General features: G+C 33.2%; 2 protein-coding genes across 3 annotated transcripts; one reads left to right on the top strand and one right to left on the bottom strand.

Moving 5' to 3' along the window:
• Window positions 1-2,537: 2,537 nt before the first annotated feature.
• On the bottom strand, window positions 2,538-24,750 carry Mlh1 (DNA mismatch repair ATPase Mlh1). The gene is made up of 12 exons (XM_088227440.1): window positions 24,457-24,750; window positions 24,312-24,375; window positions 13,389-13,588; window positions 12,221-12,491; window positions 11,832-11,988; window positions 10,394-10,477; window positions 9,910-10,052; window positions 8,147-8,447; window positions 7,019-7,277; window positions 6,216-6,352; window positions 3,698-3,823; window positions 2,538-3,535 (listed from the first exon to the last, which is right to left on the bottom strand). The coding sequence occupies exons 1-12, from the start codon at window positions 24,567-24,569 to the stop codon at window positions 3,234-3,236; spliced, it is 2,157 nt and encodes a 718-aa protein (XP_088083566.1). The 5' UTR covers window positions 24,570-24,750; the 3' UTR covers window positions 2,538-3,233.
• Window positions 16,135-21,971, top strand: LOC148281019 (uncharacterized). 2 transcript variants are annotated; one of them, XM_088227452.1, is made up of 4 exons: window positions 16,452-16,520; window positions 17,452-17,636; window positions 19,055-19,768; window positions 20,868-21,971. In XM_088227452.1, exons 3-4 carry the CDS (start codon window positions 19,136-19,138, stop codon window positions 21,267-21,269), a joined length of 1,035 nt encoding a protein of 344 aa, XP_088083578.1. In that variant the 5' UTR covers window positions 16,452-16,520; window positions 17,452-17,636; window positions 19,055-19,135; the 3' UTR covers window positions 21,270-21,971. The 2 variants fall into 2 exon arrangements, with proteins under 2 accessions (XP_088083577.1, XP_088083578.1); XM_088227451.1 differs by lacking the exons at window positions 16,452-16,520; window positions 17,452-17,636 and adding an exon at window positions 16,135-16,356.
• Window positions 24,751-25,259: the final 509 nt, after the last annotated feature.

Below are 25,259 nucleotides of genomic sequence, written 5' to 3'. Positions count from 1 at the left end.
CGGCCGCGCCCCCCTCACTTCTTCCCTGCAGAAGTAAGCAACCATTTGTTCTTTTTAATATTTTATTTTTACAAATTTTCTTCATTCTAAAAATTTATTTTAATGTGCCAATATGTCTTCTTGCCCATACTGATCATCGTGGTTTCGGATGTGACAGGGTTTAAAGAACACCCTGTATATAAAGTATTCACAAAGAGAAGATACTTCTGAATTTTAATCATTCTTTCAATATCAGTTGGTATAAAAATATTTCGAGTCAGATGAATCTCGCCCACCAATAAAGGTTTCAGCTCTTTTACTTTACTTTACTATGGAGTTGAAAAAATGTGGATATTCAAACATAGGCAGGACGGTGAATAGCCGACGACAGTTCACAAGTCCTGTAAATGCCTAAACTTCCATATTCCCTTCTCAAAAATGTTTTCCCTCTCCGTTGCAATAAATTTCAATCTTAACAACTCCCCGGGGAGTGGAGTCCTCCGATGTCTACAAACATTTGGGCATACTCAGACCTTAAAAAGGCTGGAGTATATTGGGTAAAGACATTTTTATAATATATTATAATTTTAATATGACTATTTTTTCCCTACAAAAGTATTTTTTCTTTGGGTTTTTCGGATAAAAAAAAAACAATCTAATATTTTGCCTCATTAGGCATTAGATTCATTAATCTTTAGTAGTAAACAGTGAGTTTAATAAAACGCATATTTCCATTGCATAATTTATTGATTGAGGCTTATTTACAAACATGATTTTCTTTGAAAATATTACAATACTACCACACGACAATAAACTTTATCAGGTACAATTAAACCACTTTACAATATGATACTAAAATTTACTTACAATATTAAAAAATAAATAAATATGGAAATACGATTAAAAGCAGTAGAACTTACATCATTAGAAGAACGACAGAAGAGAACTACTTGATAGAAACTTATAAGATACTCAATAATTACGCAATTAATACGCTCAATAATACTGTCCCCTGCATGAGATGTATCAATTAAATCCCAACACAAATTTACAGAGTCATAACTGGAAGCTCTATCGTCCCCGATTCCTCCTCAGTCCCAAGAAAAACTTCCTTTCCAGCAGGGTAGTTTCAGACTGGAATAAATTGCCAAGTCTAGTTGTCCATTCCATTTCAGTCAACCAGTTCAAAAACCATTTAGATGTTTTTTTAAAGGAAGAAGAACTTGGACAAAAAGCAGTACACGAGATATAGGCGCATCAGCAAAGGCTACCTGCCTATAATGAATAATAATAATACATACACACAACACCGTGAGAAATTGTTTGTATATAATCACATTTCCAAACAACTTTCTTCTGCAAAAAGTTGGATATTTTAATATAACACACAGCATACGATTTGAATATCCTAGAGACTTTTTCTTTGCATGTGCCTGCATATTATTACCGCAACCCGCGAACTTAAATTTTAACTTTTACACAAGGAATAAGATCTTGGTGCACGAAGCAGAAGTAATAAGATATTTTGTCATCCCAATAGGACAAGTAATTTGGTAATGTATCCAAAATAAAACAAGTTTATTGGATTATAATTCTACTTTATTTTTTATAAAATATACAAAGGGTATATTGTGACGCGTTTCGTCTTGTTAGGACATTTTCAAACAAACTAACTTAAATATTTACAAAGTTTCCTTATATACTAAAAATAATTGCTATTTTATGTTTGTGGATTTCTATACAAGCCAAAATAAGTAGAGTAATTAAAATTCAATTAGGGTATACTGAGTATATTAGAGGAATATTTTGGTTATATTGGGGAAAAACCTTGTTTAAAAAATGTTTTAAACATTAAACATGAATGAAACCTGTGTAAAACACCAATGTAGAGTTTCAACAATAATTTTCAAAATAAACCTGTATAAATGAAATCAATATTTTTATAATTATTACATTAATTTTAAAGTCATACCCTTACAAATGTTTTTATATAATGGAAGGTTTTTCCCTAATATAACCAAAATATTCCTCTAATATACTCAGTCTGCCCTAATTGAATTTTAATTACTCTACTTATTTTGGCTTGTATAGAAATCCACAAACATAAAATAGCAATTATTTTTAGTATATAAGGAAACATTGTAAATATTTAAGTTGGTTTGTTTGAAAATGTCCTAACAAGACGAAACGCGTCACAATATACCCTTAGTATATTTTATAAAAAATAAAGTAGAATTATAATCCAATAAACTTGTTTTATTTTGGATACATTACCAAATTAAATATGGAATTCTACCAATTGTCTGCATACACAATAAATAAGGACAAGTAATGTTCGAAAAGGCTTTAGATGCCGACAACAAAGGAATTAAGAATATATTGATTGATTCGGTGTTTATTTTGTAGAACTTCATATTTAAACTTATAATATTAGAAATCAAACACTGATTTGGTAAAAATAAAATAAAGTGTTCAGTAGACTCAAATCAGTGTTTGATTTCTAATATTGTAAGAAATTAAGAAGGTTAGATTGGGTCACGTATCGAAAACTTCTCGTGTTCGTATGAATTATGGTTTAATTAAATATGTATGAATGTCATCTGATCCCTACATTCCTTTTTGGCAGAAAATGCCCAAGAAAAGCAGGATAAAATATTTAACTGAAATAAAAACATTTTTGAAATCAAAATAAATTGAGTAGAATCAACGAAATTATGTTTTTTTGCTGGCACATCTCTAAACTGTCAGTAGTGGGAAGACGAATTTCCATGCGGATGCGGGGCGAGAAATTGCGGGGGGTGAAGCCCTAGGGCTTCTACGATATTATTTAGCGGAGTGGACTGTATTTTAATTTTAATGAAATAAGTGAATATCCTCGATATGCGGTATGCAGTGTGAATCGGTTATTAATTTTGTTGATAATCCTTATCTCGTCTCATAATCCTGGTCTCTACATTATGCACTTATCCTACATAATTTTATCACACATTCGTCTAAGAGATCGCATTTGACAGCATTCACCCAACTTTCATCCTTGTTATTCCAATTCCATACTTCACTCCCATACTTAAGGGTCAACACCAGTACTCCATTGTCAACAGCATTGGGAACTAGTTCTTGTAAAATACCACATAGATCCTTTCTAAACGAGTTGGTTCGTAGTGATAAATAAATCAACCACTATTGATACCAGCATTCCATAGCGCGGGGAACCACATGGGAAGGAATACAACATGCCCTAATCTTGACGTAAATCAACACCTTTCAAACACTTTATACAGGTCGGGCAAACTAGCGATCTGAAGTATCGCTCCGTTGTCTGCAAATTCCTTGGGAGGGAGAAAGTATTTCCTTATTGCGGAGAACACAACATGCTCCTGTGTCCAGTGGATTGCCTTTACCACCGATTCGTCTTTGCTGGCGTTCTGCTGCGAGTAGAAGATGGCCGTCTGGCGGCAGATCGTCCGGAAGCATTCCTTTTCATTTTCCCAATTCACTTCGGTGGCCAGTTGCAGTATGAACATGGGGAGGGCGCCCATAAACGGAGAATAGTTTTCTGGAAGAAGGGTATTGATTTATTTCGCTGTTTTTACAATGTACAGAGGTTTTTGTTTCAGGTAAAAAAATAAATGTTTTCAGGCATTGTCACTAGTAATTTAATAAAATAGTAAATAAAAAATATAAGTCAAACAAAATAAATAGTAAATAAAAAATTTACCTAAAAGTAAAGGCAATGACAAAAGATTACCGTCTGCATCTATTTCCAGGGAGAAATATTCTAATAGCATCGAACCCTTACTAATCAACAGATCTTTAACTTGTGTTGCCAATTCTCCTTTATCTCCTGTAATAAGTTTTCCAATAATTAACATTCAAATAAAAAAAATCGAATAAGAGAATATCACTGAGTAAACTAAAAGCCTTTGTGGTTCTGAAGAGTACTTAGAATTACATGAAGACATCTGATAGATTCTTATAAAAAATATCAAGGTTTGTTTTTGCTCTTCTGTAAACCTCGCGAAATGCAGATTCGATAGTATACATAGGGACTAGAGATAAAAATAATCGACTATATTTACTAATCGAATGATTAGTAATTGAATTAATGAAATAATCAAATGAATCCATTCGAATGAATCATTCATTTCCGGTATACCATAGACAATAGACACAGAAATTTATTCAAAGACAAACTCCGTTTTTCGGGAGAAATATCCATGCTTTGGGAATGCTGGGTACTTTTTTTCCTTTATAAGAAAGAGCCTTCAACCAAAATATGATAACATCGGTCAAAAATAAGTTACATAGAATTACAAATTAAATTTAAAAACAACACAAATAGAAAGGAATAACAATATGAACACAAGCAAAAAACGATACCTACATTGTATGAAAACTTCAAGTTAGTTACATTCTAGAATATTTTCAAATGTTTTTAATTTTTATTTTACTTAAACTAATAATATTATGTGAAAAACAGAAGTCACATTCTAATACGGATTTTATTTCTAGAAAGCCGGGACGTGAATACGAAAAAAGTCGTGTGTTTATTGTAAGTAACCCTAATAAAAAAGTAATATAAAAAAAATATTTTTTTTAAAAACAAATTACTGATTTTCAAACAAACAAATGGGAAAATGGAAACATGGTTTTAAAATTTAAAAATACCACCCGTAGAGCAACAAATTATAAACCTACCTAAAATTATTCAACAAAAACCATAAAACATTGAAGATTTTAACCTTTGAAATTGAACTTTTTGTTTACAGAAACCGAATTTAATTACATTATACAATTTAGTTGACATGTCCTAAAGGATCTAGGATCTAGAAGGATACCTAACATTCATTCATTTTTTTATTATTATTGCATCAACAATGATTAATAAAAACAATGTGTAAAATAAATAAATAATTGTTCACACCAGCGATCGATTACGAATAATATAAGCTGATAGTTAGATATTTTATAATAAAAATAAATTGTAATGGCAGAATATTTTCAGGAAGGAAAGTAAAGAACTTAAATGAGGGTATTAAAAGCAAACTTAGAAATCTCCATTAAACGAGTTACCGAGATATTCGCAAAAAACTTTGAAAAAAGAATTGAGAGATTTCTAATAATGCTTCACTAACTCAATGGAAAATGCTAAGTTTGCGGTGTCAAGTAGTATAATTGAAATCTGTTATTGCGAGATTTAAAGACGGTTTTCAACTTCGCTATTATTTAGGTAGGTAGGTTTTAATATACAGGGGTTTATTAAACCCTGTCACATCCGAAACTACGGTGATCAGTATGAGGAATAAGACATATTGGCACATTAAAATAATTTTTTAGATCGAATAAAATTTTAAAAAATTAGATATCAAAAAAAGCAAATGGTTGCGTACTTCTGCAACGGCATAACGAGGAGAGAGAAGGGGGGAGTCGGATACTGCGCCGCGCTCCCCTCACTTCTCTCCTGCAGAAGTAAGTAACCATTAGTTTTTTTAAATATTTTATTTTTTAAACTTTTTAAACTTTAGAACAATCTAAATATTTTTTTAATATGGTAATATGTCTTCTTGCCCATACTGATCTTCGTGGTTTCGGATGTGACAGGGTTTAAAGAACACCTGTATAGTTTATTTTGGCATCAATAACTAACAATATTTTGAGTTTGTCCAAATTTTTGTAGACAAGGACTGGATTCAACTCCCTGGGGAGCTGTTTATATCAACATATTACAACAGAGATCAACAGAGATCAACAAACATCAACAGATGAAAGAATTGAAGGAATATAGATGTTCAAATATAGGCTGAATGGTGAATGTTACACAGTGTGTAAAGTGGCCACTTAAACCAGCCATTGACAGGCCATAAGCCCTGTAGATGCCTGGACTTCTATATTACCTTATCTTAAATGTTCTTCATCTCTGTTGTAATATGTCAATAACTAACTTTCCGTTTTTGGTGGAGATTCTAAGTTTGATTCTAATACTGTCAAATATCACGCGTAGCTGTTTATAAAAAATGTGATCATTTGTGAGCAAATTATAAATAGCATTATAATACTGAAAATATTATTAAAAAATAAGCATAAGTGCAAAAGTTAAAATTACATGTTGTAAAAATGTGTAGCTTTTTGATTTGAGTTTAGCTGTAAAATATATAAAAACAATGTATTGATAAAAGCCATCCTATTACGGCACTTAAATCGAATGGATCAAATAAAATGTTACAAAAATATTATACCATCGTCTGGACTCCATCCTGATGTGGGGAGATCTAGAGCTAGGACCGCGAGTTCATAAACAGGTAAAGGATTGGCAAACTTCATAAAGCCAAAGTTCTGAAAGTCATACAGCAAAATCTCATAAAACAACTCCTCCCTGAAACAGAAGTTTCAAATTACATATTGAAAAGGTGACACCTCGCCTGTCCACCACATACCGCACACCGCACCCGAGGAGTTAAGTCTCCTCGGCGGTGTCCACATACAAGAAAAATTTTAATGAGAAAAGCTGCCCAAAGAATCTCTCTAATCCGGTAGCATTGGGATCTTTATGTACTTCTATGGATTGAGGAAAGAAAGAGGTGAATTCCTCATTGACTGGGATTTAATTTATTGGACATGATTTATTCGCCAAAAGCTTTCAATCGCTTTTTAAAAGCCTTGAAATTACTTTTGGAAGCCACCAGATCTGTATATCCGACGGGACTTATAAAAGGGCCATGGATAGTAGCGAGAAGCTCCATTTGGTATTCGTCAAGAGATGGATAGAGACAAGAGCACAGGATGTGTTCGTAAGGTTGATTAGGATGTCCGCAGCATTACGAAGGGAATTAACAATATAAAAAACAAATATTTTTTTTATATTTAATTTACCACGATCAAAATGAGAATCAACTTGTAGTAGAATGGTGTTCGAACCTCGGGTTTAAATACCTCGACTTTAAATACCATCTACTAGACGCTTTTATACATCACTGAGCATATACATGTAAAATAAAATTAATTAAATTAAAAGAATGAGAGATACTTTTTTCTCACTCACATCAATTTGACAGAGTTGACCAGATACATCTTGGTAGAATGCTGTATGAGTGCCTTAGTTTCATCCACCAGCCCCACAAAGACCAGGTTGGCCAGGATCTCCCTTAAGGAAGTGCTGCAGACCTCCTCAACCTCCACGCGGAGTAACTTCACGCTGGTCAGCCGAGTCTCATTCCTGAGCTCGGAGAACTGACGAGTCTTGAAGGAATCCCTCGGGTTGACGTAGTTAAGGTTCGAAGGGGTACTTGCCATCACGATTCCTAGAATAGTTTTAAGTCTCGTAAATAAAATGCGTATATATTGAGTGTTTCATAGTAATAAATATATTTATTCATTTATAGATAAAAAAATGTTCTTAAAACTACCAACGATGACATATCACGATGACATTGTGAACAATATTCTGTGTTTATTATATTAGTTTTATATCACCCGTCGATGGGAGGAGTGCTCTCCCGAAACTATAGTTGTGTTCTTGTAAAAGAATAAAATTGTGTAACACTGATAACAAAGTTTTATTTTCATAATAATCTACCAACAATGTATCAAAATATTTCGAGTTACTAAACATATTCGGTAACTCGAAACACTTTAGTGTCTTGATGCCAAAAATCTTTTGACTCTGTCAAACTCAGTCATTTAAGGGGTCGAGAGTTTCAAGTTCCTGCAAGTATGTATATGTTACGGAAAATAGCAGCTTTCAAAAAGAGCTGGGAATGCGAGTAGAAATAGCAGGCGTTGCATTCAACACTATGAAGGCTGACCGAAGACCGGATATTTATTCAGTGAAAACCAAATACCGGTTCCATAACGCGGCACCTCACTAGGGCCCAAAAAAGGACAACAGGAATTTGCTCCAAAACAAACAAATCAGTCAGATTCTAGTAATTAATAATAAACTCACCGGTTTTTAATAGTAAAAAAAAAATGTGTATATTTGAATGAACACAGGGCCTGAAAAAGAGTTGTGAATATGCAAATAATCACAAAGTTCATCATCAGGTAAGATGATCAGCCTTACGCTTCAGATGCCAGTCCAGGGACTATGAAATATTCTAGTTAAAAACACCTTTTTTAAATCAATTAGTTACAAAGTTAGTACTTAGTAAATATTGGTTACATAAAATACCTTTATGATTTTTTTGAGGAGACACAGTATTAGGATCACCAACAATGTTTACATTTCTAGTTTCTTTTATAACTTCGGGTTCTTCGTCCACTTCCATTTTTTCATGTTTCTTATTTTCCCCATTGGTAATTTTACAATCTTCACCACCCATACTTGTCTCTAAGCCAAAAAATTTATCAATCTTTTGCTCCGTAGCATCGGTTCTGACCAAGTATTTAGGATTCGGTGCTCTTTCTCCATTTCTGTTTGGTTTGTCTTCAAACTGAGTTACGTCGGGAACAATAGCACCGGGTAATCTTGTCTGCAAAATATACATTTCCATATAAATACAGTTATTTCGTCTAATACGAGGTACACCCAGAGTTTTGCGCATGTGCCAATATGAATTAGCTGACGGTTGTGTACCCTTCGTGGTGCTTGTTTGAAATGCCGAATAAAATTTAAAATACCGCCGCTTGCGAGATAAGGAGTGGAATTCGTTTCCTTAATGCGCAGAACGTTAAACCACAGATCTGTGAGGTGTACGGAGAACATGTAATAAGTGATTCTATTGTAAGATGGGTGTGACAGTTCATTGAAAGTGATAATGTGCAGGACGATGAACGAAGTGGGCGTCATCTTTTATGAAAAGGGCAGCACAAAAGCTTGTGTTGCACTATGACAAGTGCCTACAAAATGGTCAGAGCTATGTAGAAAAAATGTTTATGGTCTAAAGATTTCTTTACAATATATATTTTGTTCAGAATATGTATTTGTCTTCTTCAACCTGTCAAACGAAACTTACTCTCTGGGTATACCGCACAGTAGGAACAATATTTATATTACGTAGCCCGAGGCTTATTTAAAATCATATATATATTGAAAGATAGTGCTATTCATTTTTTCTCTCAGATTCACTTAATGCCTTTCAACTGGCAACCCTTCCATACTTACAACCAAGCAGTTAAGCCACAGATCTTGTCTATGGATTTTTCCGGACATTCATTAGAGCATTCTCTTTTTGAATTAATTTGAATAAACTAAGAATGTCAGGGGTTTTAGTTTTTTTTCAGTTGGACTTTTTATCTACTTTTTCCAAGTAAACATTTATAAGTGAGCATAACAGTCATGAATCTGCATTTTGGTCATTTTTGAAATATGTATAGCAAAAAATAAATGGAATATACACTATCAAAAGTGCCAATATAATTATTTTTTTGAAATAAATATTTGCATTCTTTTGATGTAGGGAACCGAATACAGTAAAACTCCATTTATTCAAACTCCAGTCATCTAGATTGTCGCATCGTTATCGGGAAATAAAAATTAAGAAAAAGTTATAATAACAAATAAAAAAGGGCGCTGGCGGACGGTGCGTCAGCCATTACCCTGGATAACATTGGCGGCCTCCGTGGTGTAGTGGTCAAGACGCTTGACTCACGCACGGAAGGTTCCGGGTTCGATTCCCGGTGAGAACACAAAAATTAAAATGAGATTTTTTTCAAGCCTGGGTGCTCTGTGATGTAATTCACCACTGTAATTAGGCCTCCTGGCCTGTTGTGGTGCAAAAAAATGTAATAAAAAAAAAAAACATTTTTATCATCATAATTTCCCTGTAGGCACCTGATGGCGCATAAGGCACTGCATTGGTACACCAACAGCAACGTACCTCGATATTTTTTTTTTACATGAAGGTAAGTTTCAATGTCCAATGGACTACGAAATATTCTAGACGAGTCGTAAATAACTCACTTTAAGAAAGAATACAGGAAAATAAAGCATACCTGCGTGTATAAAACTCGAGAAGTATTACAGGATAGAAGTTTGGCCTCGACAACTAACTTAATTTTTTCAATAATTTGTTCTTCGTGTAGAAAATGGACTTCATACTTTGTAGGATGGACATTAACGTCTACATTCTGAGGATCTGCAAATAAATACATCTATTCAATGTCTTTTTGTATATTTCATTTATTTATTTATGCTATATGAACTCTTAAAGCCCACTGCTCAAAAATATGTGCTTTTGACGGTGGTGGGTCAGATTAAATTCTGTTTTAAAAGTTGCTTTTGAGGCATTTTTTGTGGGTTTTTCAGTATTATTTAATTGTAAAAATATTTTTTTAATCAATTAAAAGGCGTGTAATAAATTGTATACAATTTTTCATGATTTTGTTAAGGAAAATGACATAACATTTACTTTTCACATATGTATTCCATAATTATCAATACTACTGGGTCTAATCGGACTGAATATAAATATCTTACCTAGTTCCAAACTGAGGTACAAAAACGAATGTCCATTTTTGGGTAAATATGTACTATACACAGTATCCACTGCTTTTTTTATTGCTAGAAAGACAAAAAAAGACACATAAAAAATTATGGATTTGAAGAATTACTTTTAATCATTAATATATTAGATTCTCTGTGTCGAGGCTGATGGAGAATACAGTTCTGTGTGTGAAATAGAACCAGAATCCTTAACTATCGAGTTGAGAAAAGTCCACCTTATAGTATAGAGGTTCCGGGTCTGATCCCGGGAAGGTCAGCATGAAATATTTATTTTTAAAGGTGGTTTTACAACAGCTGTATTTAATTGTCCTTGGACTAGCACCTGAGGCGTAAGATTGATCACCTTACCTTCCTGTGACTGATGATCGAGATACGCTATATTTTATTTAACGATGCAGCACCCTATGCACCACTGCGTGCGGATAAGGGTTCCACTATGATGATTACATTTTGAGCATGCCCAAATGTTTGTAGACAGATTCTGGATTTTCCCTGACAGGATTGATATAAATATTAGATATCTTTTTTCAACAGAGATGAAGCTGCTGAGAATATGGAGTTCTAGGCATTCACAGAGCTTATCATCTGTCATCTATAGTAATATTTATTTATATCTTGACGTTGACTTCCATACACACATACGGAATTTTTATGCAGGGTGACTGGAACTGAACCCGTCATAGCAAATTTGCACATAGAGGAGGTCATTTGCTAATTATTGGATCTCATTTTCCCTAGCTAAAGTTTTATAGTTTGGGAGATATGTCAATTTTTTACTTTATTAAGATTTTTCCAAAATTTAACCTTCACGCATTCAGAATTTTATTTATTTTAGTATTTTTTTATTATTTGTTGGTAGTCATAAACATTTGTGATTACAATACATCGAAGTTTCTCACAAACTAGAGTTAAAAAATAAGATTTGAGGCTTTTAAAAAAAGGTGACTAAACAGAGAACTATCTTAGAGTAGAATAAATTATTGAAACACTGTAGTTTTTTTAATATTTCAGGTTGAATTTGATCATAAAGTGCTTTTTTTTTAAGCGTAATATCTTATTTTTTAACCGTAGTTTGAGGGAAGTTCCAACGTATTTTAATCACAAATGTTTATGACTACCAACAAATAAAAAAAAAACTAAAATAATGAAAAAACTTAATCTTCTGAATGCTTGACGGTCAAATTTTGGAAAAATCTCAATAAAGTATAAAAATTGACATATCTCCCAAACTATAAAACTTTAGCTAGGGAAAGTAAGATGCAATAATTAGCAAATGACCTCCTCTATGTGCAAATTTGCTATGGCGGGTTCAGTTCCAGACACCCTGTATTTATTATCATGTGCTTGGTTTGAGTATTATCAATGCAGTGCCATACACACTGTTAGATGTGGATAAAGGAGTGACATTTACCTGGGGATTCTACCAAGCGATGATTTATAAACAAGAGCATGATTCCCTTCTTGGTAGAATAATTAACGTTGGTGATATAGCCGTGAAGTTGGACTTTGAGAATTTCATCCGTGTTGGAAATTTCCATCAATTCTCGGGCAATATTGTTACCATAAACCTTAAAACAAAAAACCAACATGAAAAAACAAAAAAACATCAAAATTACAATAAATTTAAAACATTACATAATAAAATGGTTATTCAAAGTTAATTTTATGTATATGTTTAGTAAATAACAGCATTTATCGATATTATTCCTGGCCAATTACCTTTCTTTCCCATCCTTCCCTTGACCCATACTTATGGTACCTACCTTACATTAAGATAGAAGAAATAATGATTTTACTTACAATTCTTATATTATCTATGCAGTTTGACATAACGGGCGTTCTCAGGTCGGTATTTTCACCGAACTTCTTCAATACAAAGCCGACGTTTGAATTGTGTACTGCGTAGCAACCGACAACTTCTAATATTTTCTGGTACTCTTCGCTGGGACTCTTCAGAGCCTTCTTTCTGGTACTCACATTGTAAAAGAGATCTTCTACTGTGATTTGTGTGCCCTGGTTACCAGCGCAAGGTTTAATCTGACTTTTTAATAAACCATCTTCGTACGACGCCCTGCGAAAATTAAATAAAAAACAATAAAAAAAAAAATGTATTTTTATTTTATCATTATACCCATATCCGCAACCAATAAGGCCCTGCAAAAGGTACAGCAAATGCAGCGTATATTTTTTATCGACATACAATGTAATGAGGAAGTTGTGGTTTTTTAAAATATGTATATTTGTTAAGGGACAAGAAGATTTTTTTTATGTATTGTATTATCTAAAGTTTCGTATTTTTGAAAATCCTCATCGAAACTTCGAAATTACACCACATGTGGTCACAAGTTCTGGTCTGTGAGTGATCAAGACACAAATCTGAATAATGAAATATAACTGACAAGAAGCACAGAAAACATGGGTTTAAATTACTTAAGAAATAAAACACTGTCTACTGTTCAGTAGACTCAAATCAGTGTTTGATTTCTTATATGATAAGTTTAAATATGGAGTTCTACAAAATAAACACCAAATCAATTGACAAGGTTTAAATTACGTTTATTCTACAAACCGCTGACTAGCAGGCATTGTCATCCTTTGGCATGATTGGATAAGTTTATTTTTGTTTCTGAAAATTAAAAGTTGAATCCCATACAATTATCACTTTTACCCCAAACACGCTAAACATAAAAAAACATGGATAAACGAAAACCAGAAACCTGTTGCTGGTTACAATCATGATCATCCATCATTACCAAAACATACGTAACAATGTCACACATAAACCTGTCACAATAGCAGTTCATTTTTATTGATAATTTTTATACATTTTCAATAAAACTCGCATTACAACTGAATGCTTTAATTTTTATCATATTCAAGAAAACATTTTTTTATACCCAATAGTAGCTTTGAACTTCCGAATTACTATTAAACTATATCAACACTAAGTATCTGCTACTGAACTCACTTGTACGCGCATTTTTCACAAGCTGTTTTGGTCATTATTGTCAAGTGGGCTACGTGACTTATGCTCGCGAGTGCCTCCCCCCGGAATCCATAAGTTTGTATGGTTCCTAAATCCTCATAGTTCGTGAGCTTCGATGTTGTGAAACGCTCACAGACAATTTCCAAGTTGTCTTTTCTGATTCCGGTACCATTATCTTGTATCTGAAACAAAGAAAGGGGTTTATCTATTTATAAACGCCCAGAGGGCTCTCACAATGTTTGGTTTGCCCTTTCCAGCCCAAGGTATCAAAAAACTTAGTTCTATGAGTTTTGTTAATTATTAAGGTTTAGTTAGGGGCCAATTAAAACCATTTTTATTTTTATATATATATTTTATGAATGTTTTATGAGGGTGGGACTCGCATGTCCCTTCAGTCAGTAAGTACATAAAAATTTAGGCAATATTATAATAATAATAATAATTATGGATAACTTATATAGCGCCATTTTCGTAATATAATACCTCAAGGGCGCTTTACAAAGTGATTATATAAAGATATAAATTTAATTTTAACTTTTTAATTTAAGAAAAATAATGTACTTTGTTACCACATGCTAATTATTTATTTAAATGATTTAGAGAACAAGTGGGTTTTAAGTTTCTTCCGAAACATCACTTCACTCTCACAGTTTCGGATTTCTGCTGGGAGAGCATTCCATGCCGTAGGACCTGCGACCGCAAATGCACGTTTGCCGAATTTAGTGCGCTGTATTATGATATTCATTCATACAATGAGGAAGTTCAGAGTCTTTTTTTTCTTTTTTATTTGTTAATAGAATATTAAACTGAGCGAATTTTTTTATTTTTATGTATCTTATTATGAGCGCTATGATTTTTTAAAGTTTTGTATTTCTGAAATAACTCTGCGTGTGACGTCAGAGGTTGTTCTATGACAGTTCTTCCGATTGGTTCGTTTACGGTGGCCAAACCGGATATCCTTCAAAGCTCTCATATCATTGGATGGTTCATATGAACCAGTGACGTCATTCAAAGTAGTGCGTTTTTATTAAAATATATTTATTTTAAATCGTTAATTTTTAAGAAATTTTACAGTACAATTTAATGTTCTAATTTTTACCGCGCGCAAGAAAACATTTTTTGTATCCTAATTTCATGTAGGGCTGAAGTTCCTCATTCTTCTCATCAAAAAACAGCTTTTTATTTTGTGTGTAAGTGAACCAATAAGTCTCATCAGGCAGAAAAGGATAAAAAATGCTAACAGGTACTTAGATATAGGGCTGATAGCTTGGCAGGACTCATAAGTCCCGTCAGACGGGAAAGGGTTAAGGGTTAGGTATGATAACAATTCACATAAAATAGAATCATAATTATTACACTAATATGTTGATTATAAGGAGAAAAAAAAGAAAATAAATAAATATGAAGAGAAATCAAAAAGAGGAGAATTGAGGGGATGGCCATTCAATGGAAAGGATAGCTACTTTAATAGCAGCAGGAGTGGTGTGGAGCAAGTCCAACAGCTCAGCATAATTATTAGCTGTTCTGTGGATGCTCACCAGGGGAGGGAAGAATGGTGGGTATAGTTTGTCCTATTGTACTCACACTGGAACATGTGTCGGAGTCTGGTGGTCCTTGTGGGTACACGAAAACATTATCAGGGACAGTAATTTTGGGCAGTCTATTATGGTGCATATCACTTTGTGCATTAGAGTGAGGTCGGCAATTGAATGTAGTTATACAGAAAGCAGCCAGCCATAGAAACGTGAAACTGAGATAATAGCCATTTTGTGAAAAGAGTGAATTATAAAATCTACACAATAGTTGGAATGTTTTTGACTTTAACAAACGATAAACAATGAATTTAGAAGTTTTTTTTAAATATTACAAACAAGAATCTTATTGTGTATTTAACCAGTTTAAAAGATTTTTAAAATACCATAAAATTTTTCTAGTTTTGTGGGTGTTTTCTGAAAAATGAGAAATATCGTTTTTGTGATTGACACCTTTTTCAGAATGTGATTAATACCGTTTTTTATATGAAAGCGGTCTGGCTGTTTTTAGCAAAACATAGAATCGACCTTAGTGCACCCGATAACATCAATATCTCATTTTTCCAAAATTGTGGACTAGCTGCTTTCTGCATAACTACATTCAATTATCTTTCTAGTGGAGAGTAATGATAACCTCAACTCAGACATCAAAGTTTGGTAGCAAATTTCAACTATGGGTTTACCCCTATTTGAACTGTATGTGGCGTAAAAACTTCCGGTGAACTTTGCTGGGTTTGTATAATAATATGCGCTAACAGTGTTAGGATGAAAAATACTACCATTAATTATAATTGATACACAAAAAGACTCTCTTATATTAGAAAGTTATCACAAAAACTCTCATGTTACAGTGCTAATACAAAGGCTGTCTCATGTTGAAGTGCTAACACAAAGATTCTGTCGCATGTCTCTAAATGATAGGCCATAAGCCCTGTAAATACCTAAGCTTCCATATTCCCCTTTCAAAAATATTCTCCATCTCTGTTGTATTACACGTCCATCTTGATAATAACTTCGAGTGTGGAATCCAGTAAATATCTACAAACACTTGGATATACTCAAAATATTTTTGAACATGATTCAATGTCGACGATTTTTAAAATATTGAAGTGTCCTAAAATATGATGCAAACTTGCATATTATGGAAAAAATATTATTTACTATATCCATGGAAAAGAAAACTGTCAAAAAGTCGTAACCTTAAAAATCTATGTGTCAACTGTCAATATAAGATGGACGCCTCAACTCATGAAAATTTTAAAATTAAAAACGAAGATAATTTCGATGCTTTACAATATAGTGGGGTAAAATTTGACAAACAAATTTGTCGACTATGTTTGGGTTCTAATGCGGAATTCGATATCTTTAAAAAAGAATCGGAAATGATAACAAAAATACAGCAATGTTGCTCTCTAGAGGTTAGTTTTGTAAACAATAAATTACTGTCCAATTAATTTACCTAAAGACGCTAATGTTATGTAACCCGACCCGTTATTCAAAAGAAAAAACCGACAGTATTTTAATTAAAGTTTTTTATTTAATAGAGACTAGCTCTTGTGCTTCATACGGTTATAGTTATTTGGTAATTTGACGTTATACAATTTCGAGAAAAAAAAATATATACGAAATAAAGAGAAAAACCATACTACTAAATTACTATACAAAAATACTAATTAAAATAGAATGCTGGTTTACTCGGGTTTAAAGACATTTTATAAATTTATTTATTGATATAACAGTTTATGGTTCATTGGGGAGATTGTTTATAATTTTTTATTCCTTAAAAAAATTCGACCATGAGTTGTGTGGAATTTAGGAGTTTTGATATTATTTTGGTATCTGAGTGAATTATTCAACTTAAATTCGATAATTTTTTCTCCTTTGTAAATATCTAACATGAAATAAAAATTAACTTAGGCTGCCATTTCGTAAAATGGCAAAATCACAGAATTCGTTGATGCACCGAGCTGTACAGTAAATATATGATGAAATACTAGTAGAAATAAGCAAACAAAAAACATAATTTCATTTCAATCTAACTTTAAAACATATGTGCGTATCAAATAAGTTAGTTCTTAAAAAAATGTACAGTGCACTGATATTGGTAAATAATGGAGTTTACTGATAACTAGATTTAAATGTCGGATATTAGAAACATCACTTGGCATCATTCCGACCCATTTTCTAGATAATATAAGTTAAATAACACTCTAAATGCATAAAAACCACTTGAAAGTAATTAAATTTTCACTGTAAATCAAACATTGGAAATATTTCAAAAGGCTCGAGTCGCTTGTCTTTTTTTTGTTGCTTTGTTGAAATTTATATTGCAAGTTTTGACTTTTGTCAGTTTGAAGAAATACTCTGAGATGGACGCAAGTCAGTGTAAAGTTTTTGAAAAATATAAGGGGGGATATGAGAGTGTGTAAGTAAATAAAATATCTTGCATCGGTGGCCCACTAGTTTGTGTCTTGACCCTTAAGTTAAGACATTCATAAATTATGTATGTACAGGTTTAAGATTAAATAAAATGAGGCTGGCCATAACATAGTAGAACTCCGTTTATCCGAACTCCAGTCATCTGGATCGTCATCAGGAAATAAAATATAAAGGAGATGTTACAATAACAAATAAAAACGGGCGCTGGCGGTCGGTGTGTTTTTTCATCAAAGCAATGAACTTTGCTGGGCATGTTTAAGTGAGTTTTTATGTGATAATGTCTGGCACTTAACCCGGATAATTGGGGTTTTACTGTATATGTTTTTGTTTAGACCTTTTATGAGCAGATTTCTGAAGATGTTTTATTTTTTTATTTGGCCTACTAGAGTATTCTGATTATGTCTTATCACGTAAGCACATGGATATTTTTTTGGTTGACGTAATTAATACTAACATTTTCTTGTACTTGTATTTAAGTTTTGAAGCTTTAAAGGTGTACTTTTGCCTAATCATTATTTTTAGACTGTTGTGTCATGAATAAGAAACAATGTGTATTGTGTTTGAAACATTATAAGAGTAGGTAAAACAGGGCGCTTTAAGAAAAATATATATATGGGTATGACTTTATTTCTTTGAACAATGCAATTCGTATGTAAAGCTCTTAAATTTTTAGGTTTGCTGCGTAGTAATATTTCTTATAAAGGAAATAGAACTTATGTCATGTTTGGAATTATGCTGTTTATTTTAGGCGACTTTAATTTTAACTGGCGCGCTTGGCGCCGGCCATTTGCTTCACAATAAACAAATGGTTCTCGTTTATAAAGGAAAACGCATTGAAATTTTTTGTTAGATTAATCAGACAACCAAACGACAACTACGCCCTGTTTTGTTACTTCTTCTTCTTTTTCAGCCTTAATCTCTCCACTGCTGGATAAAGGCCTCTTCCAAACGTCTCTATTCCTTCCTATTACCCGCTTTCATCATCCATGTTTTACCGGCAATAGAGGCAATGTCATCAACCCATCTTTTCTACACCTTCCAACACTTCTTTTATTTGTCCATGGTCTCCACTTTATTATTCTGGGTGTCCACCTGCCATAATTTTTCCTCGCCAAGTATCCTGCCCACTGCCATTTCAATTTCGCTGCACGATCCATGATATCCACGACTCCGGTTCGGGGCCTTATTTCTTCATTTCTTACTCTGTCTCTTAGACATACACCGAGCATCTGTCTTTCCATGGATCGTTGCGTGCATTTGAATTTCTGGCTACTTTTTTGTGTTTTAGACATGGCTTCTAGTCCGTATGTTGTCACCGGCAATATGCACGATTCATATACTTGTCTTTTCAACATATAGGGACTTCTTTATTTTCAAAAATATATTTAAGTTTGCCAAAAGCAGCCCAACTTAGCCCTATTCTTCTTGGTAACTTCGCTATCTGGTTATTTTTACCAAGTTTGACTTTGTGTCCTAGATATATATTTACCAACCCCTTCTTAAGTTTTGTTCCTATTGTACTGTTAAATTTGTAAGAAAAATAAAGAAAAGTTTTTACGCAAGTGTTTTTTCTACATTTCGACATACATGACTGCCAAGTTCCAGCACCATTAAGACGATACAGTTTTAATGGTAGGTAAAACTGTTCCGAAAAATAATAAACATGCTTTTTTTTAGATATATAAAGATGACGGTTTTCCCAACCGCATTTGCACCAAATGTCACAATACCCTGGAAATAACATCCGAATTCCGCACAATGTGTATACAAAGTGATACAACATTAAAAAATAATCCAACGCTTGTAACCAAAACTGATTGTCAAATAAAAGATGAAATAATGTATTCTGATACAGAGGCTCGTGAAAACTCAGACACGGATATAATTGTAGACGACTTCCACGACAATTATTTTGAAGATAAACATACGAAAAAGAAAATAAAAAAAGAAAAGAAACAAACAAAGGCAAAAATAAATAAAACGAAGATAAAAATAGAAAAGAAACCAAAAGTAAAAAAAACAAAATTAAATAAAACTGAGATAAAAAAAGAAATCAAACTATTGAAAAAGGCATCGTTCAATAATAGTTTGCTATGTGCGGTTTGCGGAAAAAGTTTTTCAAAGCGTTCGACGTATCACTCTCATATCAATTCGCATACTGACGACGCACTCGAATGTAACGAATGTAATAAAATATTCAAAAGGAAATCAAAGTTACAAGAACATCTCGTTACGCACTTTGGCGTAAAGAATATTCCCTGTGTGGAGTGCGGGAAGCTGTTTTCAACGCGTGGATACGTGAAAAAACACATAGATAAAGTACACAAGAAATTACGCAGTGTCCAGTGTTCAATTTGCTCCAAAGAATTGTCCGATAGTTCCACTTTAAAAGTAAGTAACTAAGGCATTAAAAAAAATATTTGCATACTATTTAACAGAGATGGTAAACTATTTTGAGGGAGGAATATGGAAGTCTACACATTTACAGGGCTTATGACCTATCATTTCGAGACACAAGACAGCTTTTTTGTGTTAACATTAATACGAGAGTATTTTTTTGTGTTAGCTTTCCAACATAAGTCTTTGTGTTAGCCCTCTAACATGAGACAACTTTTGCATTATCACTCTAACATGGGACAGCTTTTGTGTTATCACTCTAACATGAGACAGCTTTTGCACTATCACTCTAACGTGAGATAGCTTCTGCGTTATCACTCTAACATGAGACAGCTTTTGCATTATCGCTCTAACATGAGATAGCTTCTGCGTTATCACTCTAACATTAGACAGCTTTTGTGTTATCACTCTAACATTTACTTTGAATTCTTATTATTTACCCAAATATTTCAGTTTTCAGGCTTTTTTCTGTTGGTCGTAAATAGTCATGTTAGAAAATGGGAAACAAGTTGTAGTAGATCAAGGTTCGCATCTCGGAGAGGTTCGCCTGACATTGGCTGGTTTAAGTGATTACTTTACACACTGTGTAACATTCATCATTCTGCCCATGTTTAGCATCCTTATTTCTTTGATTCTACCATTTATTAATTGTTGTGAAGTAAAAGAATCGAAACCTTTATTAAAATGTGTAAAATTTTAACAAATTACTTTACCTACTTGCCTGCAAATACTCTTCGATTTTGGTACTTTTCTTAAACCAGTTGATTTCATAAATAAAATTCCTTTCTAAACAAAGTTCTCTATCTCAGTTGAAATATACTTAATTGAATCCTTATTCACTTTTTAACACTACAAAAACAACAGTTTTATATCTGTTTATGGGAGGAGTACTCCTCTGAAGCTATAGTAGCGTTTATTAAATAGAATAAAAACTAGGAACAGTATAAGTCCATAAAGTTCAGTTAAAACATGAAGTATGTTAGATCCATGCGTCATGAAAGACTCCATCAATACCTGTACCCAGAGAAAAAAAAAGGTTGCTACTTATATCAATTTATGCACATAAAAAAAAAACATATTTTTTCATTTTTAGTACCACATGAAAACTCACACCGGCGAGAAGGACTACGAGTGTGAAGTATGCCATAAACAATTTACATTTAGGCTCAGTCTACAGTATCACATACGAACGCACACGGGAGAAAAGCCTTACATCTGTCGCTACTGCCCCAAGCGCTTCCTGGACTCCAAATCAACCCTGGACCACGAAATGCTACATACAGGAGAGACACCTTACAAATGTCCCATATGCTCCAAGGGTTTTGCACAGCTATCTAACATGAAAAGCCACTTCAGATATAATCATAAAGGAGAAGATATAAACCACTACCCGTCGTATAAAAAAAGAAAGAGTAATAAAGAAGGTGTTGAAAAGGATGTTAAATTACCGATTCCTCTTTCGTTGCCGATTGACTGGACCGGCCCGGCCCGGTGATTTAAAATTGAAATCTACATTATTAATGTCAAACAAACCACCACGGTGTTTCCCCATACAGGGTTAGGCAAAGAGGATAGAACGCCATATCACTTGTATACAGACCTCGCTTCCTCTGCATTTATACATACGCGCAGATTATTCTGATTTTTGACATGGCCATCTTAAAGTATTTGTTGAATTTAGTCATATCGTGTCTTTTTTGGTCTTCCTTATTTTGTGCATCCATCAATATTCGTATCATAATTAATGTGTCTAATGTCATAATAAATCTACACGTCGAAACCAACGTATAACTCTTTTCTTGATTTTGTCAATAATGCTTATCTCAGCCTTACATAATGCACAGATCTCGAAATTTACACACCTATGGTACATAGTTTTACCACACATTCGCCTGAGAGATTGCATTTTGACGGCATCAAGTCTACTTTCATCCTTGTTTTTCCAATTCCATACTTTATGATTAAACTTACATAGCGATATACAACAATCTTGATAAACTCCCTAAGCAGCAAAATTCAGTACTTGTCTACAAAAATGTGTAATTTCAAAGTATTATCGAATTATATTTAAGTTTGGATAGGTGAACAAAATGGCGTCCGCTTTAGTACTTAATATTTCTTTACAGAATCCACAATCAAATAAAAAAATTATAGCATGTTAATTTGTTATGAAATAAATCAAATGTATATAAATAAATTTGAAGTTTTCTTAGAACCCTCTCACTCAGTTTTTTATTCATATTAGAAGGGCAGGCAGCTTTAAGGTGATATGTCTCTATTTGAATAGATTTATTTATCACTTCTGATCTGAACCCCGATAGGGAAATTAGATGCAAAATAGAGATCAGCATTTAATGGCATGAAATCATTCTTCTGCAGTGATTGTCTTAATTTAAATCTGAGACAGAGGATGGTCAGGTGCTATGTATAGGATTGAAACATGGATTCTCGAGGTGAGCTCTTTGATCAGATTAGAGGCCTTAGAAATATGGCTCAACGGAGAATACTGAAAATCCCGTGGACAGATTTGGTGACCAACATGGAGGTGCTGAGACGAACCAGTGCCGAAAAAGAACTACTGTTGTCCATAAAGCTAAGAAATCTCACATATCTGGATCACATAATGTGCCGAAGTAAATATACGCTTCTACAAATAATAGGGAAATATCACTTTTTTAAAAACATTTTTAAAGTAATAAAGGTCTATGAAATACTGTCCAGTAAAAAAAAATTTTTGCTAATTATTAGTAGCATAAAATATACTTTTAAATTTGTAATTTTGAATTTCCCAAAAGCGGTGATTCCATAGGCTACGCCCCTAATACGTCATGTTTATTTGTCCGTGGCCGTTGAAATTTGTGCAGAACAATATCACAATCTTGACGTCACGACAACCAAAGCCAAACACGCAGCGTTTTTCTACAAACTTATTTTTATTGAATTTCTTTTTTACATTTATGTATGAAAATATTTTTCCACAATATCCGTGTTGATTTTGAAAATACAATTAATTCTTCTAAATCCATTGCATATATTTTTATCGGTATTTGTAGTATGTGATATTTCCGTATTATGATGGGGGAGGTCGAGGGAAAGCGTGGAGTTGGAAGGCGACAGATGTCGTGGCTGAGGAACATCCGCAACTGGACGGGAGTGGAGGAGTTGTTCCGGTTGGCGCACGGCGGGTATGCCTTCTCCTAAGTGACCGTCAACGTCAGGGGGGCCCGATATGGACAGGAAGAAGATGCATTATTTAAGAAACAGACTAGAAAGCACTCTAGTCAAAACTATTTAAAGATAAAGTTATCACTCTTAACTGTTTTAACTTATCAACAATATTTTGAGTTTGTCCAAATTTTTGTAGACAAGGACTGGATTCAACTCCCTGGGGACCTGTATATATTAACATATCACAACAGAGATGAAGAACATTTAAGAGAAGGTAATATAGAAGTCTAGGCATCTACAGGGCTTATGACCTGTCAATGGATGGTTTAAGTGGCCACTTTACACATTGTGTAACATTCACCATTCTGCCCATATTTGAACATCTATATTCTTTTAATTCTTTCATCTGTTGATGTTTGTGAAGTTAAAGAGCTGAAACCTTTATTTATGCGGGTGAGATTCATCTAATTTAATTATTTCACCTACATACTAGGCAACGCCTGAAAATGTTATTTTTTCAATTTCTATACTTCTTCATGGACCAGGTGTATTTATCAACAATATTTTCAGTTCGTCCAAATTTTTGTAGACAAAGACTGGATTCAACTCCCTGGGGAGCTCTTTATATTAACATATCACAACAAAACCAGCCATCGACAGGTCATAAGCCCTGTAGATGCCTAGACTTCTATATTACCTTCTCTTAAATGTTCTTCATCTCTGTTGTGATATGTTAATATAAACAGCTCCCCAGGGAGTTGAATCCAGTCCTTGTCTACAAAAATTCGGACAAACTCAAAATATTGTTGATGAATCCACCTGGTCCATTAAGTATTTTTCAATTTCATTATTTTGAATTGTTTAGGACAATGCGATGCGAGATGCAGCCGATATGAGAATAACGTATCTTTTTTTATGTCAATGACTGGAATATATTGCTTAATCAACAAGCTAATATCTGTACCTCAGAGGCAGACGGATGCAAATCCAGTTTATTATCATGTCCATTGATTTAAAAGAAATGTAAGTCTAATAATGAAAGAACCAATGTATTAAGATACTGAAAATACAAATTAATGCTACTAATTATTAGAAATCACTTAGAGAAGGTAGATTCTTAAGACTCTTGTTGAACGTTTGACTTTGGATTTGCATCTGTCTGCCTCTGAGGTACATATATTAACATTGATTTTTTTTTTTTAATAACACAATGGTAGTCATAGAATTAAGAATAGTGGTATAGTAAATTTAAATTACTTACTTTTTTTTTTTTTTTATTGATTTGACATAAGTATTTTATTTTATACCATGTTATACCAATATTTATCGAAAATACATTACATTGCCAAAATATTATGATAAATCTTACCTGAAGATATTTTAATCCTCCAGCTTTAACCACTATTTGAATATTGGTTGATTTGGCGTCAAGACTTGAACAAAAAAAAACTTTTAGATATCCAAAGATCTGATGAACAATTTGAAATATCCTGTTTAGTAAACAATAAGCGAACCTATTTTCTATCAATTCTTTCAAAGCGTTCGCCGGCCGTTGGATTACTTCACCGGCTGCAATTCTGTTGACAACAACTTCTTCGAGCTTTTTAATTATTCCCGGTTCCTCCATGGCGCATTTCTTTAGTAATTATAGTAATTAGTTTAGATTGTAAACCGACCTAAAACTTAATTTAGAATACTTTTGTTAGGAAAATGAAAACTTCAGATCATGATGTTTATCAAAATAACCCTAAGGACACATGACACAGCATCAAACGTCAACGTTTCCCCGCCATGTTTTGAATTCACTCATAGAACAATAAAAAAATTAGATAATACAAGTAGGAGCACTCTGATGAATAAAATGGGGTAAACTGGATAGGTGCATTATTCTAACTCATGAATCCGAGATGAATTCTAAATCTCGAATAATTATTATAAATTCGAAGCAAATGAACTGTAAATATTTTTTAATTTTCCGCTTAGTGGTTTAATGGTCAGTGGTTTTGGTTTCAACTTATAACGCAAGAGATATCACGTCGATTTCTAACACGGTTGGCATGAAATATTAATTCAAAAACATGTTATTTTAGACTGAAATATTGAAATGAAATAAAGTCCCTGGTTAAGCGCCTAAATTATAAGACTGGTCGTCTTACCTTCATGTTACAAAAATGATCAAGATACGCTGAAGTTGGTGTACCAATATAGTACCCTACGCATCATTAGGTGTGGTAAGAAAACGATAATGATTATGTTTTATAGAAAAACACGATCAACATACATATAAAGCTTCGAACTAACTCATACCAATATTTCA

This window comes from Micrasema longulum, unplaced genomic scaffold, assembly GCF_059751315.1.
Source record: "Micrasema longulum isolate JH-2025_06_02 unplaced genomic scaffold, ASM5975131v1 h1tg000504l, whole genome shotgun sequence".
In the NCBI taxonomy this organism is placed as follows: Eukaryota; Metazoa; Arthropoda; class Insecta; order Trichoptera; family Brachycentridae; genus Micrasema; species Micrasema longulum.
Note: the sequence above shows the minus strand (reverse complement) of the source record. Positions and strands in the feature narration are given on the sequence as shown.

Coding starts and splice junctions, on each gene's coding strand:
- LOC148281019 (XM_088227451.1), top strand. CDS start 16,171: ATGGACGCCTCAACTCATGAAAATTTTAAAATTAAAAACGAAGATAAT. Junction 16,357..19,054: donor AGCAATGTTGCTCTCTAGAG/GTTAGTTTTGTA, acceptor GCTTTTTTTTAG/ATATATAAAGATGACGGTTT. Junction 19,769..20,867: donor CCGATAGTTCCACTTTAAAA/GTAAGTAACTAA, acceptor TTTCATTTTTAG/TACCACATGAAAACTCACAC.
- Mlh1 (XM_088227440.1), bottom strand. CDS start 24,569: ATGGAGGAACCGGGAATAATTAAAAAGCTCGAAGAAGTTGTTGTCAAC. Junction 10,478..11,831: donor TCGCTTGGTAGAATCCCCAG/GTAAATGTCACT, acceptor TTGTCTTTCTAG/CAATAAAAAAAGCAGTGGAT. Junction 6,353..7,018: donor GTCAACTCTGTCAAATTGAT/GTGAGTGAGAAA, acceptor CTTCTGTTTCAG/GGAGGAGTTGTTTTATGAGA.